This window comes from Coregonus lavaretus (genome assembly GCF_964263955.1).
Source record: "Coregonus lavaretus genome assembly, chromosome: 31".
In the NCBI taxonomy this organism is placed as follows: Eukaryota; Metazoa; Chordata; class Actinopteri; order Salmoniformes; family Salmonidae; genus Coregonus; species Coregonus lavaretus.
Genome location: NC_140018.1, coordinates 12,884,348 through 12,899,180, shown reverse-complemented (window position 1 = coordinate 12,899,180; position 14,833 = coordinate 12,884,348). Strand labels below are relative to the sequence as shown.

General features: G+C 43.3%; 2 protein-coding genes across 3 annotated transcripts in view; one reads left to right on the top strand and one right to left on the bottom strand.

The window, feature by feature from the left end:
* The window catches only part of fkbp1b (FKBP prolyl isomerase 1B), a 23,805-nt gene extending 14,581 nt beyond the window's left edge, over positions 1 to 9,224 (bottom strand). The window contains exons 1-2 of one of the 2 annotated variants that reach the window (XM_084149304.1): positions 8,884 to 9,224; positions 7,086 to 7,133 (exon numbers count right to left, since the gene is read on the bottom strand). Coding sequence is in view for 1 of the 2 variants with exons in the window: in XM_084149303.1 (XP_084005429.1) it covers positions 7,086 to 7,133; positions 7,894 to 7,930 (85 nt within the window). In the remaining variant the exon portion in view is untranslated. Of the gene's footprint in view, positions 1 to 7,085; positions 7,134 to 7,893; positions 8,062 to 8,883 lie in introns of those variants that run through there. The other variant, XM_084149303.1, reaches the window with a different exon arrangement.
* wdcp (WD repeat and coiled coil containing) lies at positions 8,601 to 14,677 on the top strand. The gene is made up of 4 exons (XM_084149302.1): positions 8,601 to 8,763; positions 10,140 to 12,088; positions 12,962 to 13,082; positions 14,031 to 14,677. Exons 2-4 carry the CDS (start codon positions 10,163 to 10,165, stop codon positions 14,246 to 14,248), a joined length of 2,265 nt encoding a protein of 754 aa, XP_084005428.1. The 5' UTR covers positions 8,601 to 8,763; positions 10,140 to 10,162; the 3' UTR covers positions 14,249 to 14,677.
* The last annotated feature ends 156 nt before the right edge of the window (positions 14,678 to 14,833 follow it).

Here is a 14,833-nt window from a genome sequence, read left to right as displayed (position 1 = left end):
ATATCACACATACACCGGCCCCTCGTCCACCAGGGCCCAGAGATGTAAGGAGATATCACACATACACCGGCCCCTCGTCCACCAGGGCCCAGAGATGTAAGGAGATATCACACATACACCGGCCCCTCGTCCACCAGGGCCCAGAGATGTAAGGAGATATCACACATACACCGGCCCCTCGTCCACCAGGGCCCAGAGATGTAAGGAGATATCACACATACACCGGCCCCTCGTCCACCAGGGCCCAGAGATGTAAGGAGATATCACACATACGCCGGCCCCTCGTCCACCAGGGCCCAGAGATGTAAGGAGATATCACACATACGCGATCTGTCTGCAACGCGCTCTTATAGACATGTTGACACATCACGGGACTGCGAACACGTGTCAACGAAAAATATCTGTTCTTGCTTCGTCGCTCATATATCAGTAGGATCTTTGTCACTGTAATTGGTGTTTCACCTAATGAGACAGCTCAGATGTAGCCCTGCGGCTTTAACGTTGTGGTGTAAGCAACATGTTTCAGTCCTGCTGCTATACTGTAGTGCTACAGATGTAGGATCTTAATTTGATCACCCTGTTGCCGTACAACTTTCCTCCAATGCAGGAAATGTAAAACATGTAGTGTATTTGAGGTTTAAAAAGGCTTCTGAAGTTTGTAATTTCCACGTAGAAATGTCAGACTTACTTTTGCCTTACGGAAAATGTATCAACGCCTACAAAAATGTCCATTAATTATAATCCACATAATAATTCAAATTTCCTGTTGCTGCAGGATAATTTTCCTGCTGTAGCAAACTGGCTCAAATTTAAGAACCTACATCTGTAATTAGCGCAGTCTCTGCTGCTCTTATCCTACTCCATAGCACCTCTGTCTCAATAGGTTTAATCTCTGCAGTTGCTCTTAGTAAGTGGTTTTCGCTAGTTTGAGTTAGCTAAACTACAGTACTGTAGGGGGGTTTAGTAGAACCTAAGCAGAACGTAATTTGGTCAGATGCTTGTTTACGTAGTCTGTCCATAAGAGATCCGTATAGTAATGAAAATATAATGATAATAATTGTACACAACGCTTTAAAAAAAAGTGTGAGGAATAAGAGAAGGTGTGGAGAGGAAGGCTGCTATCTGTGAGCTACATTTAACCATACTGCACTATGGTTCCCACACTAATCAGTATGCTGTTCCATCTCCCCGTCTGGAACACAATCCCAACTCCTGCTGGGCTATCTGATAGAATGGGACCAGACTAGAGACTACTCCCCTTCATCTCTCATTAAGGCCAGAGGCCTCTGTGTGTGTGTGTGTGTGTGTGTGTGTGTGTTTGTGTGTGTGTGTGTGTTGCTTCAAATCGAAAATAAAAAATCTATGTGGCTCCTGATGGATATGACATAGCCTGCTGCCCACTACTCCAATACTGCCTGCCTGCCAGCCCTGTCCTACTACCACACACGTCCACTGCAGTAAGGTTCTTCGGGTGTCCCCATAGGAGAACCCTTTTTGGTTACATGTAGAACCCTCTGTGGACATTGTTCTACATAGAACCCAAAAGAGTTCTACCTGGAACCTAAAACGGTTCTTCAAAAGGTTTTCCTATGGGGACAGCCGAAGAACCCTTCTAGGTTCTAGATAGCACATTTTTTTCCCTAAGTGTTGGCCAACAGCATGGCTGGGAAAAACTGTAAGCTGAGAGTTTCAAATCTTTCAAATAACTGCTGTTTGGGGATTGACCATCCAAGTGCCTACATCATCACGTTTCACTGGAGAGGAGGTCCAAGACAACTGGAACAGCCCCATATAGAGGTGACATCACAGCTGTGGAACCCATGGAACCCTGGTGCTTACGATGCTCCTAACTCTGTCACCGGAGAAAGACAGTGACACCCACAATGCTCTCTGTGGTCATTCTCAGAACCTATAGGGTCAAATGCCATCAGAGGAGAGTGGAGAGGACCCATAGGCAAGACAGTGCGTGTAAGAGAGGAATGAGTGAGTCAGAGATGGGCCTCAGGGAGAGGTCTGACACTGCCCCATACTGACATCTAGGCTAATCTAGTCACCACGTGCCTGTGTGTGTAGCATAAGGACTGCAGTGGTGAAAGTGAAGTTAAAAATAAGACCAGAGATACTTCTGGGACTGGGAGACAAGGTACAGTGTGCATGGAGGTTTTAAGGCTGTGTTACTATCCCAGTAGATGTGAAGATATTTGATAATGAGAATCCATCTGTTTGTGTTTCTTTGTCTTTGTTTGTGTTCTGTTCCTTTGTATCTGTTGTCCGAAGTTATTAGGAATGAGAGTCCATTTGTTGTTATTGTTTGTGTTGTGTTCTATTACTTTATGGCTGTTGTTATGGTTGACAAGACACAACAACGACAGTTAACAGACACAGCATGAATAGCATCACGATTTCAATTACCAAAACCATTTACATGTGACGTGACGTGATCATCTTTGGGCCAGACATCAACTTCTGTGAGTTGAAACTTCACTTTGCAGTGTGGCACGTGATGGATTTTAGTATACTCAGCTCAAAGGTTTTTATCTCTTTGGTCTAACGAAGCACATGTTAACTAATCTCCTTCCAGAGTGGGTTTGACACAAAAGACTCATTCTTCAACATGGTTGGCATTATGGAGAGATGCAGATTTAGCATTCGTGCACCAGTAATAGGGTCAACTTCCCTGCAGACAGCAGCACCGCAGGCCTTAATATAGAGTACTGAAGGAGACTAGGCCTGAGCACAGTCATATTTATATCTCTTTCTCCCTCTCACTATCTATCTTGGTCTGTCTGTCTCTCCCCTCCCTCTCTCTCTCTCACTGATCTGCAAAAAACTCAACTCAGAGAAGGAACAGGGCCAGTAACCTATGTCTTCATTAATACCAGTAGCCTACCACTCTCGCCTTCTGGGCTACAATATACCAAATGGCAATCAATCACTCGACATAATGACAAAGTGTTGAGCTTTAAATGTATCACCACCAATGTTCCCGGGACTGCTGCGCAGAGAAGCACGAGATTGAACTTCTCAACTTTCTAGTTTTCCCCTTTAGTTAACACTATCAACGTTTCCCTCTACTGTGGGAATTGCCAATATTAGCCACTTTCAATGCAACATACCGAAACAAAACGAACTATGCAAGACTTATTAGTGCACAAAACTAACTATGCAAGAGATTTTCTTGTAGGCAGAACGCACCGGAGTAGGATTCTATTGCATTGACAGGCACTGACTCAGCCTGTACTCTACAGACCGGAGCGGCATAACCAATCAGAGCTGCAGTATCCCTATATGCAAATAGACCATTGCCATATTTACATTTCTACATTTTAGTCATTTAGCAGATGCTCTTACCCAGAGTGACTTACAGTTAGTGAATGCATACATTTTCATACTGGCCCCCCGTGGGAAACGAATCCACAACCCTGGCGTTGCAAGCGCCATGCTCTACCAACTGAGCTACAGGGGACACCATATATGGATCTATGCCATTTACTTTGAACTGGACAGTTTACAGCATGAGTGGTCGTGAGTAGATGCGCTTGTTTTGAGATCAAAGTGAGAGCTGCATGTAGCCTCATGTGCACATTTGTTCATATTCTTTGCTAGTTAGTGAATTATTAGCCCAGTTATAGCTAATTTCTAGTCAGCATTGTGTGAGTGGTTGCTTCCTACATGAGCATAAAACGTGCATTTCTAGCCATCTTTGAAAAGAAAGTCAGGTAAAGAGCATTTTGTCAGTCTTAAAGGGGCAGTGTTGTATTTTGAGACAGGCTTGAATAAGCTAAGTAGCCAATAGGCAGAGGGTAGCATAATTTGTCTGATTCTCTGTAATAATGGTATGGGAATAAAAATGAACTTTATTTTGTAAAGTGGTTTCTTGCATCAAACAACACATTTTCAGTCACCTCCTTGTCTGAAGGACAAGTGGATAAATGGGTTAATGCCAAGCCCTGCATATTTTTTTCCAAAAGTCTCGGAATGTAGGCCTACATTGAACACCACACATTGGCTGCTACTGTAGGCTGAATGATAGAACAGCTATTTCCATGTAAAAATGTTATGGGATCCATTTTCACCATTGTTTTTGATGGTAGGCCACTCTGATAAGCCTACATTATGATCAAATAGCCACAGTAGCCTACTTGCCACTGTTATAACTAACTTAAAGTGGGTACAGCCTCAGTGTTCACAGTAAATGCACGCCAAAGTTGCACAGAATTTTCACAACATTCAAGTTTGCGCTCATGGCTGGAACATTGATCACCACCAAACATTAAAGGTGTATTAAACTTCACTTGTAGTAGAGTTCCAGCCATGTCTTCAAAGAAGACATTAACTGGCGCACACACACACACACACACACACACACACACACACACTAAGGTGACCAGAAATGGATTACCACTTCACAGTTTTCTTAATCTTAGCCTATCTAGTAATTTTTTAATCACCGAAGTTTGGTAGCCTGTGCTGTTAGATGGACTTTTCTGGCCATCGGAATGGTTGTTCATGCGGTGTTTACAATGTATCACTGTTCATACGTTCTCATAAAAGATCTGCGGCTTTAAACAAGTTGGGTACAGGGATAGACACTTTTTACATGCAAATCTGATTGGATACAGTGTTATGATTATTGAAATATCAGCCTCAATTTAACTTCAGTTGCTTTTTTTTCTGCGTGTTAATTGGGGACATTTCCGGGGACAACTCTAGCAATTCGGAGACTGTCCCCGGAAATCGGGGACGTCTGGTTACCTCAACACACACGCCATTAGGGCTGTCCCCGACTAAAAAAAATCTTGGTCGACCGAGAGTCATCTGTTCATTCGAGCAATCGAATGGTTGAAATGTTTTTAAAAAAAATCCTTATAGACACATCCTGTGTTTTAATCAAATCAACTATATGCACTGAGCTTGTGTAATGCTTTAAGCGCTCTGTTTGATTAAATAATTAAGACACACAAATGACTAGAGGGAGTCCGACTGCAATTGTGCCGGGCAGGGCTCAGACTGTGTAAAAAAGAAAATGACAGCGAGTGACTGTGACTAGCACCCGTTGTCTCTCTCTCCTCCCTGCTGCAGCGACCACCACAGAACATCAACAGTGTTTATTGCGCTGTCCATGTTGCTGAAGCTGCAACATAATTACAGCCATTTCTGATACAAGTTTTGTTACCGAAATCCCTCATTTGTTTAGGAAAAACATTCCCTATTCCCTCAACCCTTGCTCTCTTTACGTGACACATGCATGCTTGCATGCACGTGACCAATAGGACCTATAGCATATCATAACCATAAATTGGTTATAACAAACTCCGAACACCGTAACACACGTGACAGCAAAATGGATGCAGAGGACGTGACAAATACATTTGAAACGGAGGAATGTTCACTGGTTGCTCAGGAGGTAAAGGGGAAGTCAGATGTGTGGAATACATTTGACTAGTTGTGGAAAATAGCCTACTGGAGATCAAGGGGAAAAAAGGTAAGGAGCATGCGCTGCGGGCATATTATGTGTGCCAAACAGGTGCTGTTAGAGTACAATATAATTTTTCTGACCGTTTGGAACAATGTAAACAACACTTAATAAATTAAAAGCATACCAGAGAGTCTCTAACGTTTTAATTTTTTTTGTAAAGCCTTTATTACAGCAAAGACTAAAAACAGTCACATACATTTCTGAATGCAATTGCCGAAATGGAACGGTTTATTTATTGTTTATGCTAATTTTTCAAGGGTAGCTTTGTTATTTTATTTTAAAACTAAAATGCTTGATTGCATTTCAAATCATGAATGACTCATATGCTGTGTGATCACATGAACGAATGAATGATTGATTGACACAGTAGCCTATATAAGTATTGAAATATAGGCCTAAGTACGTTACGGTATTAAGACTAAACAGGATGCGCTTTTAGGCCTACAGCTCGATGGTAGTTATACAAGGCTGCTATAAACTACTAAGCCTACTAATGATAATTACATTACTTATTATTAAAATGATGATCATAATAATAATAATAGTAATAATAACAATAAGGAAGTGATCAAGAAAAGGGAGGGTTATTATTATTATCAAAATTATTTTGCTGACAATTTGGAACAGTGTAAACAACCTTAAATAAATTATAAGTAATACCAGAGAGGCTGTTCTTAAGGGAAAAAAAGTGTAAAGCTTTTATTAGAGCATTGCAAATATTAAAAACAGCCGAATTTGTGAAACTGTTCATCCGAAATGTTGTGTTGCGTGAGGCTTGGTGCTCACGGAATCAGTAGGCTATTAAACAAACACTCAAACAGGCAACAGAAGCAGGATCTGTCTTATTTCTGTAGATATATATGGATGATTTATAAAGCCAGGCACATTTAACAGTTAGGCTAATGATTATAGACCTAATTAAGTTGGGGTTTCCTCTCTCCTCACTTTTCTTACAGAATTAAGGCAAGGGCTGTTTTCTTGTCTCCTAACTCTGCTGCTGCCTCCGCCGCATTGTTCTCAACACCAATATGCTGGTTAACTTTACTATTATGCACATAGCAACATGGTCTAAAAAAAAGGCGCCAACAACTGATGTTTCAGAACCGGGGACAGCGACCGCTATCAAACGCGGGAGAAAGTGCATTTGTTATAAAATAATATTATTTTTATTAGTGTTGCACCATTGTCCTTAACCATATACAACTTCAGTAGCACATGCCTTAGAGTGCTGGACTGTGCCATCCCCACGGCCTCCACAATGGATTAGTCCACTCAGACAGGCGCAAATAGGACAGGTGTCTTGTACGCCATGATTATTTTAATTTTTTTGCTACTGCTCGAGTAAAGAAATATCGGTCTGCCAACAGCCTATCGACCAAACAATCGACCAGTCGACTAAATGGGGTTAGCCCTACATGCCATATACACATTATAAACATGTAATAAATGTGTAATCACCAAAACGGAATGTTGACATTTACTTCCTCTTTCCTGTCTGTCTGACCTGGTTGTCTGGGAGACAACCCCCAGGCAGAGAATGACCCACCTAGTGAAAAACAAAACATTCATTTCCCAACCAGATGCTCTTTTGTCACACACTCTTTACCTGTATAATGAACAACACACGTCTGGCCCTTCTTTGGGAAAGTCCTTGCTGTTGAAAAGAAAACAAACAATATTTAGTAGAATGTAGTGTGTGTGTGTGTGTGTGTGTGTGTGTGTGTGTGTGTGTGTGTGTGTGTGTGTGTGTGTGTGTGTGTGTGTGTGTGTGTGTGTGGCAGACATTGTAATAATAGGATGTGTCCTAATCATGGCATGCACTCTTTATGAAATGTTGTTACATCAAAACAAATCATTGGAAGTTACAATATCTTATTCCTTTTGCTAACAACATACACACTGCATAATATCAGAATAATATTTAAAGTCTGTGATAATACAGATAACAGCAGCAATCCCACTAGAAGGGGCTGGACTGAGAAGAAGGCTGGTGATAATGCCGAGAGTTCTAGAACGATATTTGTGTGAGTGTGAGAGGGTCATGGCTAAAAGGGGTCCAGCTTTTGTCAAATTAACCCTAACCATTTTTCTTACCTTAACTTACTTCTCCTAACCAGCTACGTGAATTATCCTAACCTGCTACGAAAAGTCAAATCTGACGTTAATTTGACAAAAGCTGGATCACCGAGGAACATGTATGGGGCTTGAGAAATAAATGTAGCCCACGTTGTGGAGTATGTAATAAACATGCAACTAAATACTTTGCACTGGCTGTAAATCCATTAAACGTTCCCACAGCATCATGCTAATAATAATACATAATCTCCCACAATTTCATAATGGCTAGCTAGCTAAATAAATAAACAAACGCAGCAGATAACGATCCAAAATCAAATTTAGCAAAAAAAACTTACCATCTCCTGGGGATATTGTTTCGATTTCAACACCCATTATAATAAAAAGCGACGGTGGTTGCTAAAGCATAAAATAAAGCAGGTTTGGTGTCTAGTCTAATTCGGTGGCTAAAAGGTGCATGCAAGCTCCAGCAATGCCGACCACTGATCGACTACTCTCTCAAGTCTGAGAAATGCAAGAATGTGGCCGTGTTCAAGAGGATCAAAACCGTTATGTATCATGGGTAAATTGTCACTGACTGACTGATCTACAAATAATAATGAGTCCTTATTTATGACGCGAGGTGATTTGTAGATCAGTAAGTCGGCAGTCGCCTGCACTGTCGGCTGCAATGTCGAACAAGCCATGTATTACAAGAATGTGAAAAAAACTTAGCATGAGATACGCAACCTCGACTCAAATCTCGTCCTCTGTGTCAGTTTTGGGGGACACAAAATGTACAGCGGCTAAGCAGTGCAGTGGACAGAGCTGTGACTGAGCTCTGACCTGGCACTGACTGTGGACAAGACGGCCCCAAGTGGTCAACACATGAAATAAACCAGACTTCCCATAAACCTCAAGTCCCATAATGCTTTTGTATTGCCTCGTCATTCAATTCCAGTTCACGAAAGCAACTTTCACCCCGGGAAAAGTGAAATCAACTTGGGAAATGTGATCAAGGTTCATGGTTTGACAAGACAATCGAGGCATGTAATGACACGTCTGTGCATAGAATTTCGTGACTAAAGAACGTATTCGCTATAAAGCTACTTCACTAGTTAGCTTGTACCTAATGTATTTAGCTAGCTAATGTTAGCTACCCGTGTACGTTATTAGCTGGCCAGCCCCAAAACATTACAGCTACTGTAGCTATCCAGTTACTAAGTCAGGTAAATTATTTTCTAATATTGTTGAGTAGCTAGCTTTGTGGCCTATATTGCAGTTGACAACAGCAGATCTTTGCTGTAATATGACACTGTAATTGTAGCTAGCACAAAGTATTAACCTACCTGAAGACCTAGCCCTTGATCATGACTCCGTTCCATTACACATAAATCATTGGACGAAAGGCGTCTTCTGTAGGAGGGAGTTTTGTTAAGAGTCGCGATGCTCGGTCTGAGCATTAACACGCATCGCTTGCGGTACGGTTTATGGGTGCATAAGGACCTTATCTTTCATATCGGTAGAAGTAATTTAAAAAAAAAAAAAGGTAAAATTGTTATGCAGCATTATAGGGTTAGGGTTCCCACATGGCCAATTAGCTTTATTCTGCGTCTCCGAACACTTGTGTGTAAACAGAAGACAGACGCAACAAATGTGTTGTCACTGAAAAATACTGTCGGCTGCAACTGTGTTAAAAACCGGTTAAAACAGTGAACAGCACAGGAGGTTGGTGGCACCTTAATTGGGGAGAACGAGCTCGTGGTAATGACTGCAGCGGAATTAGTGGAATGGTAACTAATACATCAAACACATAGTTTCCAGATGTTCGATGCCATTCCATTTGCTCCTTTCCGGCCATTATTATAAGCCGTTCTCCCCTCAGCAGCCTCCTGTGGTGTACAGTAAGTGTGTATTTTGCATTTGTGAAATTATTTTCATATGATATGAAAGTAGAGGGATTTATGTTTCTAGAACCGTACCGCAATTGAGAATCGTTTCACGTTTAGATGGCGTATTTGGCTGTTTTGGCTTTGAGTCAATTCACCCTTTAAACAGAAGTTGTAAGGTCCTTGGACTAAGGAGTAACATTAGGCTCATTTTGTCCAATAATGGGCTACCTGAAGATTTAATGTTAACACGGATAGCCTCGTACCCAAATCCAGGCTAAGGTCAAATTTGCCTGCCAAAAGTGATTAGCTCTACTTCTAGCTTAGTTAGCTAGCCAGCTAATAATACAGTTTGACATCACAACAACAACACTGATATCAGTTCCTCTGTAAAGCCTTGACAACTGGTGTGTAATTTAACCTACCAGATCTGCATGGCTAAGGTCATTTGGACTAATCAGCTCAGCTCTGGCCTGGCCATGGGGTGTAACCCTCAGGCAGAGGGGATTAGGGATTCACGTCGCCAGAGGCACAGGACAAGAGAGGCTTGTCCTATTCTTAGTGTGGGATGGCAGTCAAGGTAGCTGGAACTAGTCTTCTGCACAGCAAAATCCTCATGACCGATATCCTCTGCTCTCATCAATGCTATTGAATTAGTGATTGTTTCTTCTTTAATCAATGTCACTGATCATTGTTTCTCTCTCTGTTTGGATTAGTCTGTACTTGCTTGGCTGTCAGTATGGAACTGGGCAAAGCCAAGTTGCTGAGGTCAGGTCTGAACACGCTACACCAAGCCATCCACCCCGTCCACGGAATAGCCTGGACTGACGGGAAGCAGGTCTGCCTCACCTCCCTCTACTACGCCAACTGCGAAGTCAAATTCGGCGACACCAACGTCATCGGTCAATTTGAGCATGTCTTCGGCCTCTCCTGGGGCCCTCTGTGCTGTTCCGGCGCTCCTGCCCTGTTGGCCGTCCAACACAAGAAACATGTCACAGTGTGGACGCTGCAGCTCAGCGCTCTGGAACAGAACAAGCTGCTCTGCACTCAGACCTGTGAGATGAGTGAACCATTCCCCCTGCTGTCTGAGGGATGTGTCTGGCATCCCAAGATGGACATCCTTTCTGTCCTCACTAAGAAAGACGCCTCTGTGCTGTTCTGCGTCCGCGTGGACAACCGTAGAGTCAAGGCTGATATTAAAGGCAGTGGACTCATCCACTGTGCCTGCTGGACCAAAGATGGCACCCGGTTGGTTTTGGCTATAGGAAGCGCCCTTCACTCCTACATCTATAATGATGTTCAGAAGAGTCTTTTAGCCTGCTCCTTCTGCCCCATCTTTGACGTGGGCGGGTACATCTGTGCCATCGAGTCGACAGGCGAGGCCCAGGTGGCAGTAGCTACAGAGCTGCCTCTGGATAGGATCTGCGGGCTGAATGCTGGCATAGCATTCGACGTGTCCTCAGATTCAGAGTCCTCCCTACCTGGACATTCTTCTCCTATGGTGATGTTGGACGAGGACGGTTGTATAGACCCCCGCAGGAGGTCCTTTGACTCTGAGAGGTCCTACCTCTCCTGCTCAGCCTCCGGCGGCCCTATGGACCTCACCCACCTCCTGGCCAAGCACCGGCGCTCAGACCCTAGTCCACTCATACACCTGCGCCGCAGGGACCACCTGACTGGCTCCGGACAAGATTCATCCCACCTTATCCTGGTCACCTACGAACGGAAAGTCACCAGCACCAGTAAGATCAGCATCCCTGGGATCCTGGTGCCGGACATCATGGCCTTTGACTCCAGAGGTTCCACGGTGGCGGTGGCCTCCAACACGTGTAGCATGGTGCTGGTCTACTGCATCACGCCGTCCGTCATGCCCAATGTCCAGCAGATCTCCTTACAGAAAAACGAGAGGCCCAAAGGCATCTGCTTTCTTAGTGACAAGATGTTGCTTCTCATGATTGGCATACATAAGTCCAACGACCCTGCCTTCCTCCCCTCCTCCAATACGGACAAATACATCCTGCGCCTTGCCTCCAAGGAGATTGTCTACAACGGAGGAACCCCGGCGTCTCCCTCCCCGAACCGGGAATCCCCCATTAGACGCCACTCGAAGCATGTCTTGTCTAAGGACGAGCAGCAGGAGATTGTGGAGATTAAGGAGCTGGTGCTGCCGGGAGGAGGTGTAATCCAGTCCCATTCTCCAGGGAGTAGCAACAGGAGGCTGGTGGAGGAGGTGAGGAGCCCGGAGCCCAGCTCAGTCGACTTCCCCTACTCTGACCTCTGTCGCCCCTCTGACCAACCTCACTCTAACGCTTCCTCCATTACGGTCGAAAACTTCGACATGGAACCCGTCAACCGGATGACGATGCTCTCCATGGCAGGACAGGCTAGCAGGGAGTCAAGTCGAACCTGCTCCCCATACTACAACCCTAGGGATAAGCCCCACACAGAGTTCCCCACCCTGCCCAAAACCACCCCCTTGGCCCCCAGGGAGAAGGAGAGGAACCTGGAGCAGCTGTCTCAGAACATGGAGAGGATTTTCTCTCGTTTTTCTGAGGTGCAACAGTGTCTGACAGAGATCAGGGATTTCACCCGGAACGGCAAAAAGGGTCTGGGGACTAGTTACCCCAACGCCTGTGAACCTCCATACATTAACATTACATGTCAGGTAGGGGTGACATCTTACAAGATATGACTTAATTTGGGCTATTTCATTTCTATGTCTGCAAAAGCTGGAGATTTTCAGAGCCACATAAAAAAAAGCATGTTTATTGAAAGACCTTACTTATTGAAATTATAGGCCCCACCTTTGTATAATAAAGTTACGTTAGACACTAGGTCTGGGAATTGGCAGGGACCTCACAATACAATATTATCACGATACCTAGGTACTGATACGATATGCATTACGAATATATATGTATTGCGATTCAATACTGTGATTTTTTTTTTTGCGATTTTATGTTCCAAACATAGTTTTGATCAGTTTTGGCTCCCTATTTAAAAATAAGATGGAGAACAAGCTATAGGATGAAAAATACCGGAGTTTTGGCTCAGGTACATCCGACCAGCGCTAGCTAACTCTACCTAAAGTAGCAAAAAAAATTTACAAATCAATACTTGGAGTCCAGAAATAATATTGCGATATGTAACTATATATAATTTTTCCCCCATCACTATTAGACACACGAAGGAACGTACTCTATGTATATAAATCACCCAGATTCAGCATTCAGCAGATGTCAGATTAAATGGCTAATGTTGAACTTGGTGGGCCTTGTCCGAAGGTGAAGATACAGTAGAGACGTACTTTAATGTACTCCAGTGTGCAATCCACCATTGGCTAATAATAGACAGCAGGCTGACAGCACAGTGTGTGCTATTATGGTTTTCCTAAAAGAGTGAATAAAAGCACAATTTGTGAAATGATGCCTTGCTGTTGCATCCATCAATAACTGTCTGTGTTCTTGAGAAGGTCAGAATTGTACTAACTAGCCCTCTCTCTCTCTCTCTCTCGATCTCATCCCTCTCCTCCATGCAGAAGCAGCTGTCTGAGAATGTGTTTATAGATGAGAGAAGGCCAGTGTTGCTGTGTGAGGGGAAGCTGTGTCTGAAGGTTCTTCAGGAGCTCTTCAACCTCACTGTAGTAGAGATGGTGTATGGTACGTATCTGGCCCATGGGCTTCCCCCATACAAATAATAACACATGGTTGTAGTCTTAAGGCTTGAGAGTCTTTGTTTTCACTATGTATACCCCAGGCTTAATTCTACCAGTTATTTGAGATTAAAGGTAGATTCAGCGATATGACGTCATACACAGCGGGCGGATTTCCTGATTACAGGAATCAACGCAATTCAAATCTGCAGACTGCCATTATTGGCTCATCCCAATCTAGGCATGCCTCGATGAAATTGGGTAGTCTTCTCAGAAGTGTTTGTGTGTGAGTGGACGGGGATAGAAAAAACGTTCTCCCTCAGGTTTCCAGGAATCTAGTCATATAAGAATAGGCCTATAACCGCCATATCCTCAGCCCATAGTCTAGACTGAGGAACTACTGAGCTTTTCTCAGCTATTACAACTAACCAGACAAGATGTTGTATATCAAAATAATTACGTCTCTGTTTCATTCCACATAAAAGGACATGCATTTTAAACAACAGTATTTGGTGGTAAACGGAGTGCTTCAATTAATGGGTGGAGAGGCTGAATATGAGAGTGATTATAGGGTTACTGTGGATTAAAAGGTTTAAAACAGAAGCAGCTTACAGCCCCACCACGCCCTCCCTGTGTTAGTTCTGCTAATATACACACTCAGCACGCCTCCTCCAACTCCAAGAGTATTTATAGAGTATTTATGACACCACTTCATTCAGGAGTTTCACTGTTTGGGTTTTTGCAGCAATCTGAGAGAGCCGTATGTTGTGTTTACTGTACTTCAAAAACAGCTGTAGAAATGATTAGCAGACACTTGCTGGATGAAAAGCTTAGTACTATCTATTTGAAGGGATAAATGGATGTAATCAATGACTCTCCTGGTTTTATATACTGTAAGTTAAAGTCTTATAAGCTGTCTCTTAAAGTTGAAACTCCTGTCTCCTGTGTGTTCCAGGTCCGTTGTGGATAGTCCTGGTAGGGGATGCAGAGGGCTTTGTGCCCCTGATTTTTAAACCCAAAGAGGAGTTGACGGTGAGGAACGGAAAGAGGAAATCTCCCATCAGAACCCCTGGCAGCCCAGACTCCTTCCCCTCCAGCCCAGTCAAATCCCACTCCAGCCCCGACAAATCTCCTTCCAGCCCAGTCAAATCTTACCCCAACACAGAGACTTGAACACAGCATAAATCTCAAAACAGAGACTTCAGCATAGTGGGAGAGAGCACAGAGCATGGGACTACCGACTAGCATAACACATAGGAGATGTCAATGCTTTATGCATGCATTTCTCAAAACTGCACACACGCAAAGACTCAACCCCTCGGCAGCTTTTTATGAACAAGCAGTACTGGGTGGCAAATGTTCCTTTTTCATTTGGGGGATTATTTGACACACTTTTGAAAGAAGCACCTTTCAAACAGATTGTTTACATTTAGTGCCTTTGGAGATTATATTAGACTTTATTTGTCTTTGTATTATATGCCCATTTGGTTCTAGTTTAATCAGAGCACTGAAGTACGATAGTGCAGCTGCCACCACATCCCAAAGAGATTTATCCTGTTTGTGTGTTATACGATTGTATATTATTAAAACCTTCAAATGTTTAAAATGGATAGTTTCATCACTCAACTTATTATGACTGAATTTGTTATGGTAATGGTTTATCCAGTCTGCCTTATAAATACATAACATATGTCATTACAGTACCACCAGGGGGAAGCAGTAGGCAGAGAAACAGACATACATTTCAATGTAAACAGC